Raw genomic sequence first — 20,152 nt, 5'->3', positions numbered from 1 at the left:
CGCAACGTTGGCTTCAGGGTTTTCAGTCATAGGGTAACACTGCTAGCGTGCGGATCTGGATCAGTTCATATTATATTCCGACTTGTATTTACGTTTTAGTATTTTAAAATATATATTTTCTACCTTACAATTTATCCACGCGTTCCTTTGTATTCACATACATCTAATAACCTCAACAATTTTAACAATCCGTAAAGTTGAATTCGATTAAATTTAGCGTAGTTGCGATTTAGTACAATTTCTTATTTTCAATTTAATTCCTTTATAGTTTGCATATGGATGTTTAATTGTTCGATCGTACAAACTCTAAGGCCCGGAACGAAGAAAATTTCCGATTCATAGTTGTCTAGTCGGGGCATCAGAAAAATTACAAGCTCGACAAACGACGTTGTAGCGAAGTGGCGCGGTCATCACAGTTCGATCGTAAAGGTCCGAATAAATGCGCGTCGCGTAGTAAGGAATTTAATTTCACGGCACGCGTGACAATAACGTCGTATATTTTCCACCGTCTCGCGTCGGTTTGACTTTCCCTACAAGATGTTCCATAAACCTAAGAATCTCCCTCCAAAGTAAAAAGATATAAACACATCTTATTGAATTTTAATAACTATGTATTCATTTAATAGATACTTGTAGGTTATGTCTCCTTTTTGGTGCATTTTCATGGAATCATAGAGACCACGGACGATCATATTAACTTCATGTATTGAATTTGAGTTAACCGATGCTTGTACAAAATTTTGATAAAAAAGACTTTTATTCGCTTCAAAATATAATTATGTCTACAAAAAACTTGATTAATTGTATCACAGAAATAATTATTATATCGAGCATCATTGTTCGTTATTTTTTTTTTTTTTTAATTGTTCGTTAACATATAGTACAAAGTATACACAAAAAATTGATCTGATTAACAAACATGTTAAGGTAAAGAAGATTACCGGATGGAAAAATTGTTAAGCAAGAAGTAACTACCGAGAATGATCCTACATCGTACTGACGCGATTATAACCGGAGTCATAAATCACGAAGAGCTTATTAGTCGAAACGCTCTAAATTGACGACGAGCAGAAAGATTTTGAGCCGCAAGATTTATTCCCCACTCTCGCTCGCTCTTTATCTCTCGATAAAATCAGATTACATCGAATGTGCGTGGACAATGGATGAGGTCTATTGTTGTCCCGGTTGGGTTCAAGCATCCGCGTGATAACCTTTCGAGGAAAAAGGACAATGACGATCCTCCTTCTCAGCTTGACATTATTGGAAATTCGTTACTATCATTTTTCATCTCATTGTCTTCTGTTTAAAATGAAAATTCCTTGATTTTGTAAAGAGAAATCGAAAGTCGGAGCGTGAAAATGAAAACTTGCCTTATCGTCAAGTACATAATTCTAATCTTTATCCCTTAGCACCAATTTGCGTGTATACATGTACATATACTTGGAGATTTGAATTTTAATTAAGTATGAAAATAATATAAAATGAATTTACTTAATATTTACACATTGTATCTATGTCTGAGTTAATTATCTTTGTTACTGTGTTCTGGCTTATGGCTCAAATTATATAGGAAAGTAATTTGTAATTTATTTATATAAATGGGGTGGTTGATAATATTTCTCCGCATTCGTTGTATTATTCCAACTTTTGTTTTATAAGAATTATATTTCGGAATTATATTTATTAAAGCATTCGTTCGTTGTAGTATCATTTGTTATAGTATATCCCATTATAATAACGACCTTGAATTATTCTAGGCTTGTTCTTAGAATTGTTCTTGATTCGAATTATTCTAGATTCATTCCTAGAATTATTTCTAGTTTCTAGTATTCTAGATTTGTTCCCAGGATTGTTCTTGGTTTGGTCTACTGTAGGATTACTCTATTTTTATTATCTCATTTTAGCAAATATTATTGCTAAGTGTTGCGTCGAATGTTTCTGGCTGAAAATAGCGAAGCTGAAAAAACGTTTCACATCGATCGGTTGAATAGACTGAATTGTGAGAGCTACACGGAATGTGCTTGGATTCCTAATACGGAATTCCATTTAACTTGTGCCTTCTTCTTCTTTTGTGCCCTGGTTGCCACCTCAGTAATGGAGAATCATTTCGAAATCCGTTGAAGAAATAACGTCCCACGAATATCGCTTCCCTCTTGCGTTCCACCCGATTGCCAATGTCCAAGGATCGAGGAAGGAGAAAGCAATCGCGAAGAGTTACGAATCTTACGTGATAATCTGTATAATCTCCTGAATATGCAGTTGCTGCAAAATACTTTCATATAAAAGATTCTTCTTGGAAGAAAAATTTAAGCGATGAAGATTGTAAAGATAAATTGTAGTCGATATTTTTGAAAATATTTTCAATACGTTATAGAGGGTGTATTAGGCTTCTTTTCTTTTTTTTTGATTAAACGATGCTAGAATATTTGACATTTATGCGTAAATAGATAAAATAAATTCTTTTTTATTATACAGAATTTTTGTAAATTAAATATATCTTTATTTATAAATTTATAGTAACGTTATTAATGTATCCCAATGTTATTCTTGCTTTCACAAGGATATACATTTTGAATGTTTTCAAGAAGAACTTTTGTGTACTATCGAAATAAGAAACCAACGATTTTTTTATATTTTTTCCAAAAACGAATAATTTATTAACAGCAAAGAATCTTGATTATGTCTAAAATGACTCAAATGTGACAGTAAGGTTAAAATATTAAAAAATCGTACGAAATAAGGACAAATTGATTTTCTATTCAATATGGAATCGGTAGTTCTAAAGTAACCTTTGTTTTTGCGAATGCAACGTTATTATAAATAAAGAATTGAATCTACGACAAATGGCTTCTTCATCTTTTTTCGTTTTATTCTATGCGTTACGAGTTCTTTATACTTACTAATACCTAATGAAATATATTCAGGAATGTATAAGAAATTTTTAAGTTGCAATGGAGATACCTTTATGATGAAATCAAGTTTTTGAAAAAATAAGATATCTTGTAAGACATTGAATTTTTCAATGACGTCGTATTACTCGCTCGTAGCATAACATGCAGAAAGGTCATATGGTCCTATTTGAAAAGAACATGCGAAGAAGGTCGCACTATAGAATAATAGTGCGAGTTGAACAGTGCAAAGTTTTTCTGTATGATCTTTTCTTAATTCATTCGAAAAAGAAACATACGCTTGTGTTTACAATTATAAAACCAGAATTGTCTATATAACATATGTACACATACACACGCACAAGCGCGCGCATACACATGTAAGAGAGTTCACATAAATTACACGAAACGCTCTTTGTACAAATAAAATTAATGAAATTGATTCTTACTTAATCTTCACCCGTCCCAATAATGCTGAAATAATTAGTAGATTCTAGATATTTATGTAAATTCATATTATTATAAAACATTCAGAAATTAAAAAAAGCTGAAACCTAAATACAAATTCGTTTCAACTAATAAATATTATATTTTGCAGATCTTTACAGATTATTTTTATTATTATTATTCGCAGGCTAGTAATTGGACTTTCGTTTCTTTACTTCTGTTATATAAGATAGTCGCTATTACGTGTTAACTTTTCAATAAAATTAAGCTTTATGAACAAGACACTTTCCCGTACAATGCATCATTCCATTTTGTATATTGACGAGCCTGCTTATTTATAAGTATGAACGCCGTCTATCTCAATTATTATATATCTACTTTTTGACTAAATTCTATAAAAAAAAAATCTGAAGCTCGAGCGTTTCGTATTATGACGAAAAGGAAAGGAAATACGTTATCAAAACGCGCGTGCGAAGGAATCGAAGGAAAAAAGAGGATTGCGCATGCGCAGCACGAGCGGCGCGTTCGAGAATCGTGGCGGGCCAAGCGATATTCATTCAGTTCACCAGTACTATTTGTTCGCTGCGGTCGTCGTGGTTCGGGAAATGTGACCGCTTCGAAACTTGTTGGTTGTCACGTGTCATTCCTGCCCCGTCAGAATTCCCAGTTTCGTGATACTTCGAATCGTAATAACGATTTCTAATGTTTCGAAACGAGACGTGATCGCAATTTACGAAACTTCTACCAAGTAGCCAAGTGTACCAAGTGTCGTGTCAAAATAAGGTTGTTTAGATCTAAATAGAAACATCCAATTGTACATTAAATTTTCGCAGTCCAAACGATCGAAAGATTCTCGGAATGGAACGTTCGAATATGAATTATATAATTTTCACATTTTATAGGTTATGCTAGCACGTTATCTTTCTTTTCATTTTGCTCAACCACGTTCAGAAAAAGCACCGACGAAACGTATCCCTTTGATCGTTACGATTCCAAGTATTTCATCGATTGCTCGAAAAATTGGAAATTTCGAACGTATGTCGGCAGATTCGGTAGTTGTCAATTTGGAGAACAGAATTTATTTGCGAAAATGTGTAAATGGAAATTTTGTTGAAATAGAAAGGAATGTATCATATTTGTACAATTTTTCATTTATAAAAGGAACAAGTGACTAATTATTTTCGTAATAGTAGAATAAAAAAAGGACAAGCACAGTACTATTTCTTTTTATGTCGGTAATATAGAACGCTTTTCATTACAATTTTGTCATTCCTCTTAGTTTTATTCGTTTTTCATTTGATTTTTATTCGATATGACTGTTAAAATCGAGGTTACGATTATGAGGAACTGTCAACGTTCATCGTAACAGTTCTGGAAGTGAAAATTAGTGAGATGTTAATATTCTTAGGGCAAGTAGTTTCATAAAGTCCGTTTATGTGTTCCATTTACATGCACGATTAAACAAGACGAGGATGCAATTAGATTTCGAATAGATTTTCATAGCGCGTTAGTTAATCGATGTTAACTGATCGTAGCAACGTACATACTTGAGATGCTTCGACCTATATTCCATGTTTATAGGAGATAAACGGAACAGTCACAAAGAGGCAACAGGGCGAAAGTATATTACACTCGACAATATAATTGCTTCTAAAATAAGGAAAGATTTGATAGTAAATTGAAAACGTTTTGCTCTTGTGTTACGATCGTTTCAAACGTTAGTACCACGTAATTTCATCCTTTGATCTATATTCACGAACTCTTCGTTTCCAATAAACTGCGATAATTCTCGTAAATCGTTATACGATTCTATTAGACGGCGAGCGATCGAACAGTCCATTCAAATTAAAGACACGTTCGTAGCAACTTGAAATAGGAGAAGACGATTATAATGTACGATAGGTTAAGTTAGGTCAGGTAACAATTTTAGGCAGCTTTTTCGGGAGGAACGTTTAAAAAAATTGGAATTTTTTTAAACACGAATCGAATTATGATGATGATGTATGATACTATTCTATTCTATTATTTTTTGCAAGTGTACCAAACAGTTTGTTTACCTTGCCATTACAAAAATGTTCTCTTTCGCACCAAAGAATTCTAAATTTCATGAAACGATCCTATAATTTTCACTAAACTCTCATAGTGCTCGTTGTCCTCTGTTACTATCAATAGTCAATATGGTCAACTCCACTCGTTATTGATTTTTTAATTTCAATATGTACGCGATTATTAATCAATTCTCTAGAAACGAATAATCTATTTCCCTAAGAATACGACACGGATAATAGGGAATTTAGGAAACAAGGTTTGCAACATCATTGCCTGTACTTTTCGATTGATAGAATTGATCAACATGGTTTCAGAACAACTTAAATAATACACTTACAAGCGACATCTACTTATTCATTCATTATATTCTATTACATTATTATATTATTACATTCGTACATACTATTAATTCATCCATTGCGGAAACATAAGAAACGTTTCTTTGTTAGCACTGAAAATATAACTAGATATATTGTCAGAAAAACGCAACCTACTTAGTTGCCTTAACGCGACCACAGGGGTTCGAAGGAGGCTGAGCATATTACATTGGAATCGGCCGTCTCGAAGGAATGACAAGTACGTGGTCAAGACGAAAACCCTCGCGCACCGTGGGTGGGACGACTGATTACCGGTTCGGCTAGAAACTGTCTGTTCGCACAGAACTACTTGGCGGTTACGAACAAGCAGTTTATAATGTCACATAATACCATCGCGTCAACGAAATCCACGGTTGCCTGCGAGTTAAAGGAAACCGTATCCAACGGTCATTCAACGTGGTCGGCGTTCCTCTTACGATCCCCTATGGATTTTCTCCGGTTATCATCGACGTCGATCGGGGAATTCGGTACCGTAATTGACGTCTCGAATTCGCGAATTTTCGTTGGTCCGATCGTCAAATTACCGACGTAAGAAGGTTACCGACCAAACCGTTCCGATGACACTGAGACGTTCGGTAATACGTTTCACTGTTAACCGTGACACGTACCCTTCGCCTGTAAATATGTAACATTGAGATGCGCGTTCGTTGTGTGGAAATTGTGGCGCGATAGAGTGTGCGAGTGTATTATGTGCGCTTAACGTAAAAACACAAGTGAGAGAGTAAGGTGTATTCACAAAGGATAAAACAGACACACGATGGACAATCGACACTAACAGAAGCATCATCGCACGCTCGTGTGACAGGAGGCGGGGCAAAATACACGGTTGGAAATTGTTCCTGGCGCGGCAAGGGACAAAAATGTTGTCCACGGTGTCCAGTGTCCCGCTTGAATTAAATTCTTCATGTTGTACAACCGTTACTGGAAACAACGGTCTCAATGCGTTATCGGGTATGCACCGGCGTGCCATGTCACGCTTAATTTTGTTATTCTTCGCGATCGGTTATTTGATAAAATGCATGCGGTAAAGAGGACGTATGGGCGAAAGAATATAAATGTATTTGCATTAGTCGAAATATCGAAGCATCGAAACGACGATGGTAATCGCTGTCGTCGTTCTATATTATTAATATGAATATTATTGTAGCAGAAATTTTTGTAGTTTTGGACTTTGTATTTTACGAGAGAGAAAAGTATCGTGAAATTGAATGATTTCTTGGTAGAACCGGCCCTTGTCTACGTTGGTCTTCTTCCTTCTGGGGAAACTGACAGAATAGAACTCTCGTCTTTCATTTCTCTTCGGTACATTTTTTATTAAAATACTCTTCAGGTTATAAAATAAAAGTAAACAAAAATCAACAAGGATCAGTTTCATCGTGAGCCCCCTTAATCGTCGTCAAAATGTAGAAGATAATTTGAAATAAAAATCTGAATAAAAGATACCGGTGAAATCGAGTAGATATAAAGAAAATTGAAGCATAAATTTTATCATTTGTACAATAATATGAATTTAAATATTCGATCGAATAAATTAAAATATAGATATATTTTTACAGTTCCAAGAGCAAGTGTATTATTTATTGGTTATTTATTATTTAATAAATCTCGATGGAGAACATAATCGATTTAATACAAAACGAATTGTAACGTTTCAGTGATCAAGACTGAAAACACCACTGATCTTTACATGTTACCGGCTTACATCCGCACTACGTCCATGATCGCCTGTATCGTGGTGATGGTTCTCGGCATAATAGGGAATCTCATGGTAAGTTCCACCGTTCAATTTTACCTATCGTTCGTCAGTTATTTTCCAATAATGTATAAGAATTGAAATAATTACTGTCGAATAATTTTCAGAAATTTGTTTCTTTTATTATACTTGTACTACTTAAAAATTAAATTTCTACTATTCAATTATCTCTAACATTTAACTACCAGGTGATCTAGAAACATCTTACTACGTTTAATCAATCTTTTTTCATCCTTTCATATCCTATACCCTCTCAGTACGTCGAGTTGCTCTTGCGATCGAATATCAGAAACACGATGATTTTTTTATTCGTTTCAGGTACCGATCGTGGTGTTTCGGGGTAAAGACATGCGGAACAGCACGAACATCTTCCTGGTGAACCTTAGCGTGGCCGACCTCTGCGTTCTTTTGATCTGTACACCAACCGTTCTTGTCGAGGTGAATTCTGGACCTGAAATCTGGCTGCTTGGCGAACACATGTGTAAGTCAAACCGACGATCCATACTACCATACATTGCACGAAAACTATGATTACACGCCGCGATGCACATTTGATTCTCCGACACGTGTACAAACGGTCGAACGTTCGTAAAAAACAAGCAACGAAACGTTTTTTTCTGATCTTTGTTTTTTGTTATTTTTGACATTCTCCCTCCACTGGAATCGACGATATCGATCGGTTGAAATGCTTGAATCAACTGTCGTGCATGTTTAATCGTTGGTATTGGTTTTTTTTTTTTTTTTTTTTTTTTATGGAATTAGAAGAACGAATGGATAATTTTTTTCTTTCCATCGTACAGTCGATTTTTATACGCAGATTATTTCTTTGCGCGAAACTGAAGAGGACCGTGCAGTTTTTAGAAGCAGTTTTTGTATAACTATAGTAAAGTACAACTATGTAAAAATTTTACGATGGAATTAGATAGACATATTATAAATTAAAATAGCAGTAGCAGTAGTAAGTGGAATAATAATACGCATAATATAAGAGAAAATAATATGACAATCTAGATAGGTTTAATGAGATTTTCAGAGAAGGGATGATATGATATAACCTCCTTTGGAATATGAATTACCAGATCGTAATAAATGTTGACAAGTATAGAGGAATTAAATTCCTACAACATAAATATCTCTGTAGATCTACAGAAATGTCTAAATATTAATAGATCTTAACAAGTCTACAAATGTAGCTAGAAATTTATGTTACGTTCATCCACTTGTTTCGCATCTGCTGTTAAGTATTCAGTGACTTGCAAATAACGATAGAGAAAGTCTTTACGAAATAATTATCAGGGACTAATGCAATTTTGTGATACATTGGTAGTTTGATATCCGCGGGCAATCGAACCGTTCCAGTGAATTGTCGAGGTAAATCGAATCGATTTTAGATTCACGGCGTTGATTATCGGTTTGTATACCGGCGGAAAATCGCGCGAATGGCCAACAGCGATCGAGGAAACGGCCGTTTGTTAAGCAATTAATTTGCCACGAATCCGCATTAATTAACCATCCGGGTCGAACTCGTATTTCATTCGGCCATGAATGAGAAAATCTATGCTATGCTTAATTCAATTCCGACGCTGGACATTTTAGCGTCGTTTCGTTGGATGCTAGCCAAGATAGTGTAACCGTTTGAAATCATCATTATTGATGTCAAAGTGCGGGAGTTGCGTGGTATTGTGACACGTCTTAAGACAAGGAGAAATTAATAATTATCGATGAATGTATACATCATCTCATAACTATGAAATCATGCAAACTTTTCACTCCTACGTTTTGTAATGTATTTTTATATGTCCACGTGATAACGAGATATGTCATTTCTTAAGAAACTATTTTCTAGCTTAATCGATCAATAATTGTATAATCAGTCATAGACTACGAATATGAAACATACGATAATAATACGAACCTCGCACAAGACGAGCAGCTTCACTTTTTATTAATTTCTTAATTTCGTTACATAAGCATACGAATAATGTTCAATTCCCATGAAACAGATGACTTTCTTCTATAAGCTTATTCATCGCAACATGATGACAGATTGTATATATTGGTTTGGCAACTAAGTGATTGCGAATTTTGTCAATACCACCTAATGACAAAATCCGCAATCACTTAGTTGCCAACCCAATAGTATACTAAAATATATAAAATATTCAAAATAGAGTACTCTTTATAACGCTTGATAAATGAAAGGAATCTCCATTTAAATTCCATTTTTTAGTCCTGTTCGTAAGAATACTAATTTCCATAAGAATCCGCAGTCTAGTCAGTCTTTTAGAAATGCATAATTTCATTGCACGCAGCGACGGGCAATAGAAAGTTTATAGTTGACACACTATGAATTTTAGTAACTTTCCTACTGAAAGATTTTTACTGTCTTAGTAAGTAGACATTTCGGGAACACCAATTTTAAGTCAATTCTCGTGTAGTTAAAAGTACCAAACTGGGATAATAAGTTTCCTTATCTTCAGTTTCAGCGAGTGTTTACCAGGGACACGCGGCTGTATGATATGTTATGATACTGTTATGAAAAGCGTATAGAAAACGAGGTCAGACACTTTTCATTTATTCGTAAGAATTCTGCCAGACAGTTACCAAAATGACTGTATACTGTGGATAAAAGCAACATTCGGTTGCTGGGCTGAGCCGTCCGCTAACACGATTCGTTTTGAACATGAAACACACTTCGCACCTAGTTAACTTGAAAACGCAAGAACGCGAATCATGTTGCGGAGAAGCCGCATAACATCGTGTTTCCACTTTTCACCTCATTTAACTGTTACGCGAGGCTGTACGTTTATTCGAAATGACTTTGCGTGAAATTGGAAGAGCTTTCGAGATTATGTTAGCCCTTCTCCTTCTTGTTCCTTGGATTATTATTATTAACAGACTGCAGATTTTTATACGAACTCATGTTTTTGAGGATATAATTTAAAACGTAGAACTTCGTAATAGAACATCGTTACATATCCAGTGTTATACAAAGCATTATACTTTGGATATTTTATATAGTTTTTCATGCTGTGTGCATTCTGTGCAATTTTACACTTTCGAATTGCCTAGAAATACGTAAGAATCCGCACTATGATTATTAGGTTGTTTGTAAGTGAAACGTTTTAGGGATTATATTATATAGAACCTAATAAAAAAGTGCTTCATTGCAAATAATAAGAGCGTAGGAAGTACCTTTTGGATATTTCGCTTCTATATTCTTCATTTGTCAAAATTGCCATATTTATTGAACAGTCGCTAGGTTCTTGCAAGGTCGAATAATTTTTCGCTAGATTAGACACGAATAGTAAATCATAATGGTAACGCTTGACTACTTGGACTTCCCTGCCACGTATGCGGTATTAAGGGTATTAATTCCAGGGGTTGCTTTTCTTTCCTAAATATTCCGTTTGTGCTGATACGGAATGACGTATTCATCGATTTTACGATGAATTCGCCGCTTTATGAAACACCCAATACCTTTGATCTCGAATCTCGTTTCATCGTTCAACATTACGTTATATCGATGAATTTATTGGAAAATAATTTCGACACTTTATTTTGCAACATCCATGGAAATAATTACGTAATCCTGTAAAAAGAATTTCTACAACGAAGAAATGTCTGTTATGTTGGAAATTATCGGTTATCAAGATGGAAAGACTAATTTTAGGTTTAATACATCGGATAGTTTAGTACGAAATAATTCAAATATTTTATTATTTCGAACAATTCGAATGTTTCGAAGATATTTTATATTATTATGTTTTATGATATAAAAGAGGAAAGATGAAGGGAAAATGGAATTTTAGGTAAGGAACAATTAAGATATAATACAATTAATTAACACACAATAGTTGCATTTGTTTATCTGAGCTTTGACATTTGATACAGTCACAAGTTTATAATTATAATACCTGAGAGTTAAACGTAATGTACAATATCTGTGATATATAATTGAAAACATTGATTCGTCTAAGAGGAAGTATCATTTTTATTCGTTAACACTCTGTTAAATGCGACACAGCAGTTTCTTTTAATTTATATTCCAACAAGCGATCATTACTTGTTCACATTGTGAGTCTACATTTAGAACTTATAAATCACATAATTTTCTTCAAGCATCGAGTCCATGCTTTTAACAGCTTTTATGGCGTATTTTCCGAGTATGATTTTATAAAAATATCTATTCGCGCCATTAAAGGCTAAAGTTTATTTAAAGTAAATGAGAATTCTAAACTCTTATCCTAAAAATATGATCTATTTCTAAATCTCTGAAATATATATTTCCTGAATTTATAAAATTACCAAAATTTTAACACCTTCACAATTTGCTTTAAGCTTCTAAAATTCTAATTCTGCTGCCTTTCAACATTTCCTTTCGTACTGTTCCTTTGCGAAATTTCCACTATCTTTGTTTCACTACCTGATCTTTAAACATCAACAGGAGAAGCATACAGACTGCTGCAAAGTGGCAAAATGAGAGGATAACAGTAGTAGCAAACGTAGAAATGAAGCGAGTGTTCATTGTCATTAGTTGTAATGTCGCGCAAGTTAATCAGATAATGTTGTGACAGAGAGACGTTCTTTCGTTTCAGAATAAAATTTCGTAGACTGTACCTTTTCCACTCAATGTTTGATATTTCCAGTTTTTACATTGTCAAACGTGGGTCTTGACTATTTTTTACGCCTGTGGGTGGTGAACTCTCATTGTATCTTATTTGTACACTTAAGGCTTACGTTACGCCGTATGAAGCGGCCAACAAGTCAGCCCTTATTACCTGACTGTCAACGGCCCTCATATCGTTATTCTGAGCTTCTACAGACCCAAGGACCCACCATATACTCTAACGATAGTTTAATGTCTAACGTATATAGATGGGTCAATCGGTCTGCACTAAAATTACGGGACGTAGAGTCCCAAAAAGTACTTTACGTTTACAGCGGGCTATTCACCACTACCTGGAATTTATTACGTGCTGGTAACAATCACGAATAAAACAGGTATCTGCCATACGGAAAGATCGGATGTGTATACAAAGAAAAAAGGGACTTCATCCCAAAAAACAATATCATCCACTATCTAAGACGGTAGAAAGTCTCCCACTCCTGAGATGGCGAAAGAACGAACTGTGAGTCGAGTCTAGGCCAGTCTATGCCACACATCTCCCGGGTTCCTTTGGCTCTTCAAGCCCTCGCGACAGTCAAGTCAACTGTTCGTACGACAATCGGGCATTCATATTAACTCTACGTTCCGTCTAAGTAATCAAATTCACCGACTTCGCTTGTGTATGAGAGTGTGTATCCGTGCAAAATAGAAATAAATATATATATTAATAAAACTGTAGACCACAGTTTTATTCCAACTGAACTACCCCTATTATCCTAAAAGAAATACGGGGATCGACCTGCTCGTGGTGTCGATTGATACAATCGTAACGGGAATTTACGACTCCCGTTGACGCGCCTCCTCGCGAACGCGTCTCCCCGCGACTGGCCGAATTTACAGGCTGGTTAATTTGAAATTTCTAGGCGAAATTTCAGCTGACAATGTTAGGGAACAATTTTCCAATTTCTTAAATATATTTATTTATATATATATGATATATAATATAATATATAACCAATAAAAAAATATATAATTTCATTCTTCTTTGTTATCATTAATTTTAGCAACCTCTGTTCTGTTCTCTGTTCTGAAATTTTTATTATGTAAATTTTACACAAAACATAATTTTACATTTCATCAAACCACTTTGTGGTGAGAAAGACATTTAATAGAAATTTCACGTGCATTTGTCGAGTTGTTATTCGCGAAGAATATCGTTAAATAATAATATGGTACGATATAGATAAAAAGACGTAAAAAACATAATAGAATATAATAAGGATTAAAAGTATGGGAATTATCCCATGTTGAAACATTGTTCTTCGAAATGACACGGGAGAATCGATTTATCCTGCGTAAGCTCATCCTTTAAAAGTTCTTAACACTCTCGCAGTCGGAGTAATTTAATTTCTTCATTCTGCCAAAACTGAAAGCTGCTTGAACAGGAATAGAACTAAAAGCTGGATGTCTCGAAGACTTCTGCCATTAACAGAAGAATACAGATTTGGATATTCACGTTGAAATATCATCATAGCTACTAGCTATTTCAAGTTAAGATGGGAAGAATCATTTGTTACATTAACAATGATCAATTAGGATTTCCAATTAAAATCAGTTCACTATTTTAGTTCCAGAATCAAAGTCAGTTTGCAATTTCCAATCAATGATACAATCGAAACGGTATTTATTATTCCAGAAAAGAATCGTATGCGTTAACAATAGCAAGGAATCCTTCCTCAGCTTTTATAGCAGAAGCGAAGCAACGACTGCAATGAATGGTATCACTTGTGAACTATATCATTATTTGCTATTACGTAACTTTCTTCGTTTGTTCTTATTCTGTTTCTCAATCACAGACAAGAATATAATCCGTTTATTGACTGTGGATAATTTTCTTTTACTTTCTTTTTAGTTTCTTTTTCAACTATTTGCTATTTGTATCAATCTGTTCTCGGTAAAAGCAAAAATCTGTTCGTTCCTTTTTAATCTTCTCTTCTTTCACAGAGAATGTAGCATTTATTATTCGTTTATGGCTCGTTAATTCTATCACATTTTAGAAAAACATGGTGCACTTTGTCCTGCATACATCTTAGCCAGTCTTTCTACCAGCTGTATTCATTTCCTCTTTCAGCGAACTTGCTCCAGAGAACACGAAATCTAATAAATGCTCGCGGATTGCATTATTCCCGTAATTTTTTATTCTCGTCCATCTGTTCTCTCTTTATCGTGACTCTACCAAAAAAAAAAAAAAAAAAAAAAAAAAAATGCACTCGCAGACGAAAAGACTTAATAGACCGTTAACCGACATTTCTACAGTATTCCTTTCATTTCCATTCCTCTTATTAATTCTCTGCCACGAAAACAGTCGACGATCACGGTTCGTCGCCGCTCCGAGTGGAATTAATCAACGATTCTTCCTTCTGAAAATAACCAGCCCTATGACATTGCTCTCACTTTATTCGTTCTGAATTATTCTCTCGTTCCTACTGTACACTTTGTTCCATCTTGTAAGTTGCGTTGGGAATTATGTGATAAAACACTATGATGGTATGCGGTTAATCAGAATAAATACAAATACAAATTCAAATCCTTACGAATACGTACATTATCTGGAAAAAATATCTGTACTTAATTTATTACTCGTATGACGTATTATTTACTGATTATTATTCATTGATTATAAACCTCTATTATTCGATACATTCTTGCAGTTCTATTAAAAACGCAATATATTCGTATTATATTGCATCAAGAACTAAAGCCAGTTCTTCTGTATTAATGTTCAATTTAAAAATTTGCGAAATTCCTAATCAGAGAATGAACCAATTAACAAATTGTTGAGGTTATTAGATGTATGTGAACAAAGGAACGCGTGGATAAATTGTAAGGTAGAAGATATATTTTAAATACTGAAGTGTAAATACAAGTCGGAATATAATTGAGCTGATCCAGATCCGCACGCTAGCAGTGTTACCCTATGACTGAAAACCCTGAAGCCAACGTTGCGTGTGTACAGTTTATGGTTTGCCTTCGACGCAGTCTTTTGTCTGTAGGCTGTCGATGGCTTCAGTGCTTGAGAAAACTAAAAGACCAGATGTAGAGTTTTCTTAGAAGTGGTGACTACTTCAACACAAATTAAATGGTCGCCTGATAAATTCATATAATTCATAAAATCAACAAATTCTATTATTTAACATAACTTTGTCGTATTATATATACGTAATTGTTTGTTATTTACAATGTCCGAGTAATATCTTCCTTTGGTTGTTCTTTTGAAAGCGTTTAACACCTCGCGGAATTTATGGTAATGGCAGCTATCCCGAAAATCGTCCTCGGAACACGATATTATACTTCTCTTCTTTTTTTCTGCATCACGATAAAGCATTTTTCGTTACGATCGAACGAGTGCAGAAAATAGGCATGTTGATGGAATCAAAAAGTGTGGAAGTTCAATGGTTCTGTATGCGGTTACCGAGAGTCGAGGGGTTGCATTTGGGGATTGTTCGCTGGGGGAAGAGCGTTTAGGTGTCTGGGTTTTATGAGCCGCGTACGGTTTACGTTAAGTTACTTTCCATCCCCTCGGCCATCAAGTATTTTCCCCGGAATTCTTGTCGCATTTCTTCTCGAACGTTGGCCAGCTAGCGCTACGATATTTCAACATTCTGCATGATTCAAATAACTTCAATTTTCTTCCAACCTTTTAAAGCGTACAGTGCTTCGTTAACGTTTCTTCCGACCTCCAAGCTTACTCTCCAAATCGTTTATTATTAATTCGCGTTTCAATATGATGTTCCTTGGAAAGTGCAGTTTTTTCTCGAAAACCCATTCGTGAAAGATCAAATTCTGTTTTATATTTGTATTTATTCGTGTGAATCCTTTGTACATAAAACTTGTCAAATTTGTTAGGTAATCAAGAGAGTTTCTTTTACGACTTCTGCATCATCCTTTTTTGTCATAAACGACAAAACTTTCTCGATTGCCTGATAGAACCCACCACTACGCGATTCTGTAACTCTGTTTTCCTTTCATTTCTCGATTTCTACGGCACTTCGTAAATTTCTCGATTACCACGAGACCACGAATTTCTCGATTGTTATCGGACTTAACTTTCTCCATTTCTACGAGAGTTCACAGCTCTCGTCCGTAGACTGGCCTATCACGCCGGTTAAAAAACAGAAATTCGTTTGTCATGGACGGGAATGTGATCCAGCAACGATTTCCTCGAAATAGTTGGAAAGTTGGTCGTTTATCGGAATCCCTTGAAATCGTTTGCTACGGCAACTTGTGTAAAATGTAGCAGTTGCCTACTCGAGAATCTCGTCAAAGGAACTTTATTCGCCTCGTGTGAACTAAAACCACTGACCGGCCTGCCAACATCTCGATTTACCAGCGAGAAATCACTGGGAAACTCCCATCGAAGCTTTCCGTTCCAGTTGCACGCGAGGAAAGCCGTAAAAGCTCGGAGATCGTATTTTATTTCGCGCCCCCCTCACGGAATTCGACGTCACTGGCCTTAACGAAATGCAACACAGTATTCACAGCGTTCCACACGCGACGAGAAAAAATTCCACGCAAATCTGAAAGTTGTAAAGTCTTCGTTACCTGCTGTTTTTTTCCTTTGGATTTTTGGCAGGAACTAAATGAAACCTAGATAAACTAGATAAAAGACCAAGTTAAATCTCTGCAGAGCGGAATTTATTAAAAATAATGGAAATTTATTGAAATGGATTAATAAAAATGTAGAGACAGTGTTGGTAGAAATTTATTAATAAATAATAAAAATGCATAGATAACGTTAATAGAAATATCGTCAATATTAGGAAGTTTACTATGACAATTATTATTATTTACATTACAAAGCTGACGGCTCGTGTGAAAAATGTACAAAGTATGATGTTTTCTATATTTGTGGGAAAACTTAATAACCGTTTCGTTGCTTTTATTCATCTTCTTCGCACGCTTGCTTCTCTCCTCTTCCCCTAATTCTTCTTTTTCTATTGGGTTGACAACTAAGTGTTTGCGGATTTTGTCAATACCACCTAGTGACAAAATCTGCAATCACTTAGTTGCCAATCCAATATTTTCCAGTCTTTCGATATTCTCGTGCAGCAATTTTATTTGAAAAATAAATTTAAAAAATCCATATTAAGAACAGCGTATCAATAAAGGTATAACAACATCTCACGGGATGCACGCTATGTTAAGAATAAAAGAAAGTCGAAAGGATGTTCCGATCGATATATTGTATATATCGTGTAATAAAACGTCACGCCACGGTTGCTTATTACATTTCCTCGTTTATTTCTCTCCAAACGTTTCGCACCTTGTTAGCGGCATCTGCTGTTTGTTTCTTTTACGAGCAACTTCGCGGAGAATCGAGGCATCGCTATTATGTCGTCAGCCTGCTTGTCCATCGAACGACAGCACCTAGGGAAACGCAACAGCTGCACGTCTTAGATCGGAAGAGTAATTCCTAACTACAGCTCGTCTCCAACACCCTGTTAACTCAAAAACTTTCAACCGATTCCACCACCAAACTACATGCAGCAAGATAGTATCGCTTTAATCCTTTGAAATTAACGACGGATTTAAAACAAATAATTCAAAAAACAGCTTCCTCTTTATATTGAGGTAGCCTATATTTCTATCAAATACGAGATATTGTACGAAAAGTTCGTATGTTTGTGTTTCAATTTTTAATAGAGAATAAACATTAATGTATTATATACGACGATTCACTGTTGAAAGATTAATCGTTTTCGCTTGCTGTGCAGCAATTTTAATATATTATTATACATTTGATACTCGTACGATATTGCCATTTGTATACGTAAATATAACGTCAGAAAGATAGTAGGAATTGGTGGATTATAATTTAACAACGTTGAGAATTGTGGATCGTAATCGCCGAAATAAATACGTAGGAATACTTTCATTACATGTAGGGATGATAATATAATAGTTCTGTATTTATTTAACATGTGATTTACAAGATGTTCATAGATACCCATTTCACTTGTTTCGGCACTCTTCTAGTTTCACTTTTGCGATGCGTCCAGTCACATTCTTTTGTTCTACGAGACGCTGCGCACGCACATATTGACACACATACTCAACATACTCACACACGTATATGTGCATCACTACTGCGCGGTTGATCCGGTGTAGCACACAAAATTACATACATCTCAATAAACAAATTGTACGACAATTTAAAAAATTTTCGATCTTATTAGTTTTCAGAGATACAATACGGTTGTTATAGCTGTATGCTTGCTGTAGATAAAATACCAATAATATTCTATTATATATTTGATACTCGTACGATATTGCCATTTGTATACGTAAATATAACGTCAGAACGATAGTAGGAATTGGTGGATTATAATTTAACAACGTTGAGAATTGTGGATCGTAATCGCCGAAATAAATACGTAGGAATACTTTCATTACATGTAGGGATGATAATATAATAGTTCTGTATTTATTTAACATGTGATTTACAAGATGTTCATAGATACCCATTTCACTTGTTTCGGCACTCTTCTAGTTTCACTTTTGCGATGCGTCCAGTCACATTCTTTTGTTCTACGAGACGCTGCGCACGCACATACTGACACACATACTCAACATACTCACACACGTATATGTGCATCACTACTGCGCGGTTGATCCGGTGTAGCACACAAAATTACATACATCTCAATAAACAAATTGTACGACAATTTAAAAAATTTTCGATCTTATTAGTTTTCAGAGATACAATACGGTTGTTATAGCTGTATGTTTGCTGTAGATAAAATACCAATAATATTCTATTATACATTTGATACTCGTACGATATTGCCATTTGTATACGTAAATATAACGTCAGAACGATAGTAGGAATTGGTGGATTATAATTTAACAACGTTGAGAATTGTGGATCGTAATCGCCGAAATAAATATGTAGGAATACTTTCATTACATGTAGGGATGATAATATAATAGTTCTGTATTTATTTAACATGTGATTTACAAGATGTTCATAGATACCCATTTCACTTGTTTCGGCACTCTTCTAGTTTCACTTTTGCGATGCATCCAGTCACATTCTTTTGTTCTACGAGACGCTGCGCACGCACATACTGACACACATACTCAACATACTCACACACGTATATGTGCATCACTACTGCGCGGTTGATCCGGTGTTTAAATTTTCGATCTAAAAAATTTTCGATCTTATTAATTTTCAGAGATACAATACGGTTGTTATAGCTGTATGCTTGCTGTAGATAAAATACCAATAATATTCTATTATATATTTGGTACTCGTATGATATCGGCATTTGTGTACGTAAATGTCAGAACGATAATTAGAATTGGTGGATAGTAATTTAAAAAGCTGTACGACAATTTAAAAAATTGTCAATCTTACTAGTTTTTAGATCGGTGGTATAGATGGGTGATAAAATTAAACGAAACATTCCAAAGTTGAGCGATCTAATGCTAAATTGTTATGATTGCCAAATATGTAATAGCACGAGCAAGGGTTGCAACACTAAATTCTAACTATAAATATTCCTCATTCGTCTGATCTAATATCTTTCTTAAAATACCTGTTGTTCCTTGCGCTATGCCGTATGTAAAACATTTTTGTCTATGAAATATTTCACAGGTAAAGTTACTTTTCCTGCCGGCAAGCTAAAAGAATCACGCGGCTCTCCGATTTAACTTTAAGCAATCGTAAATTCTGGCAAGAGCCGCGGCGCGCGTAGTTGCGCCGCGTAAATAAAATCGCCTGTTTCGGATTAGGATCATCGATTATCGCTTTCGTTTCGGTTTAGAGGTATTCAAAACTCGAGATACAGATCATCTGGCTCGTAAAACGCGATTTTATGCTCATCCTGTCCGTTCTCTTTTAGTTTTGTTTTGGCTGTGCGGAGCAAATGAAAAAAGGAAGAAAAATGAAAAATGAGGATAAATTTAAAAGTTGCAAAGACTCGAGGATATCGGTTTCGATTATACGCACATCTAAAATAGATAA

The 20,152-nt window shown here is 35.0% G+C and overlaps 1 protein-coding gene across 9 annotated transcripts in view; it reads left to right on the top strand.

Moving 5' to 3' along the window:
* The window catches only part of Ethr (ecdysis triggering hormone receptor), a 79,358-nt gene that overhangs the window by 19,815 nt on the left and 39,391 nt on the right, over nt 1–20,152 (top strand). For 3 of the 9 annotated variants that reach the window (XM_072021636.1, XM_072021639.1, XM_072021635.1), the window contains exons 3-4: nt 7,417–7,529; nt 7,833–7,995. In XM_072021636.1, the coding sequence (XP_071877737.1) occupies nt 7,449–7,529; nt 7,833–7,995 (244 nt within the window). In that variant the 5' untranslated portion in view covers nt 7,417–7,448. Of the gene's footprint in view, nt 1–3,889; nt 6,713–7,416; nt 7,530–7,832; nt 7,996–20,152 lie in introns of those variants that run through there. The other 6 variants (XM_072021630.1, XM_072021632.1, XM_072021633.1 and 3 more) reach the window with 6 other exon arrangements.

Source organism: Bombus fervidus, chromosome 2 (genome assembly GCF_041682495.2).
Source record: "Bombus fervidus isolate BK054 chromosome 2, iyBomFerv1, whole genome shotgun sequence".
Taxonomy (NCBI): Eukaryota; Metazoa; Arthropoda; class Insecta; order Hymenoptera; family Apidae; genus Bombus; species Bombus fervidus.
Note: the sequence above shows the minus strand (reverse complement) of the source record. Positions and strands in the feature narration are given on the sequence as shown.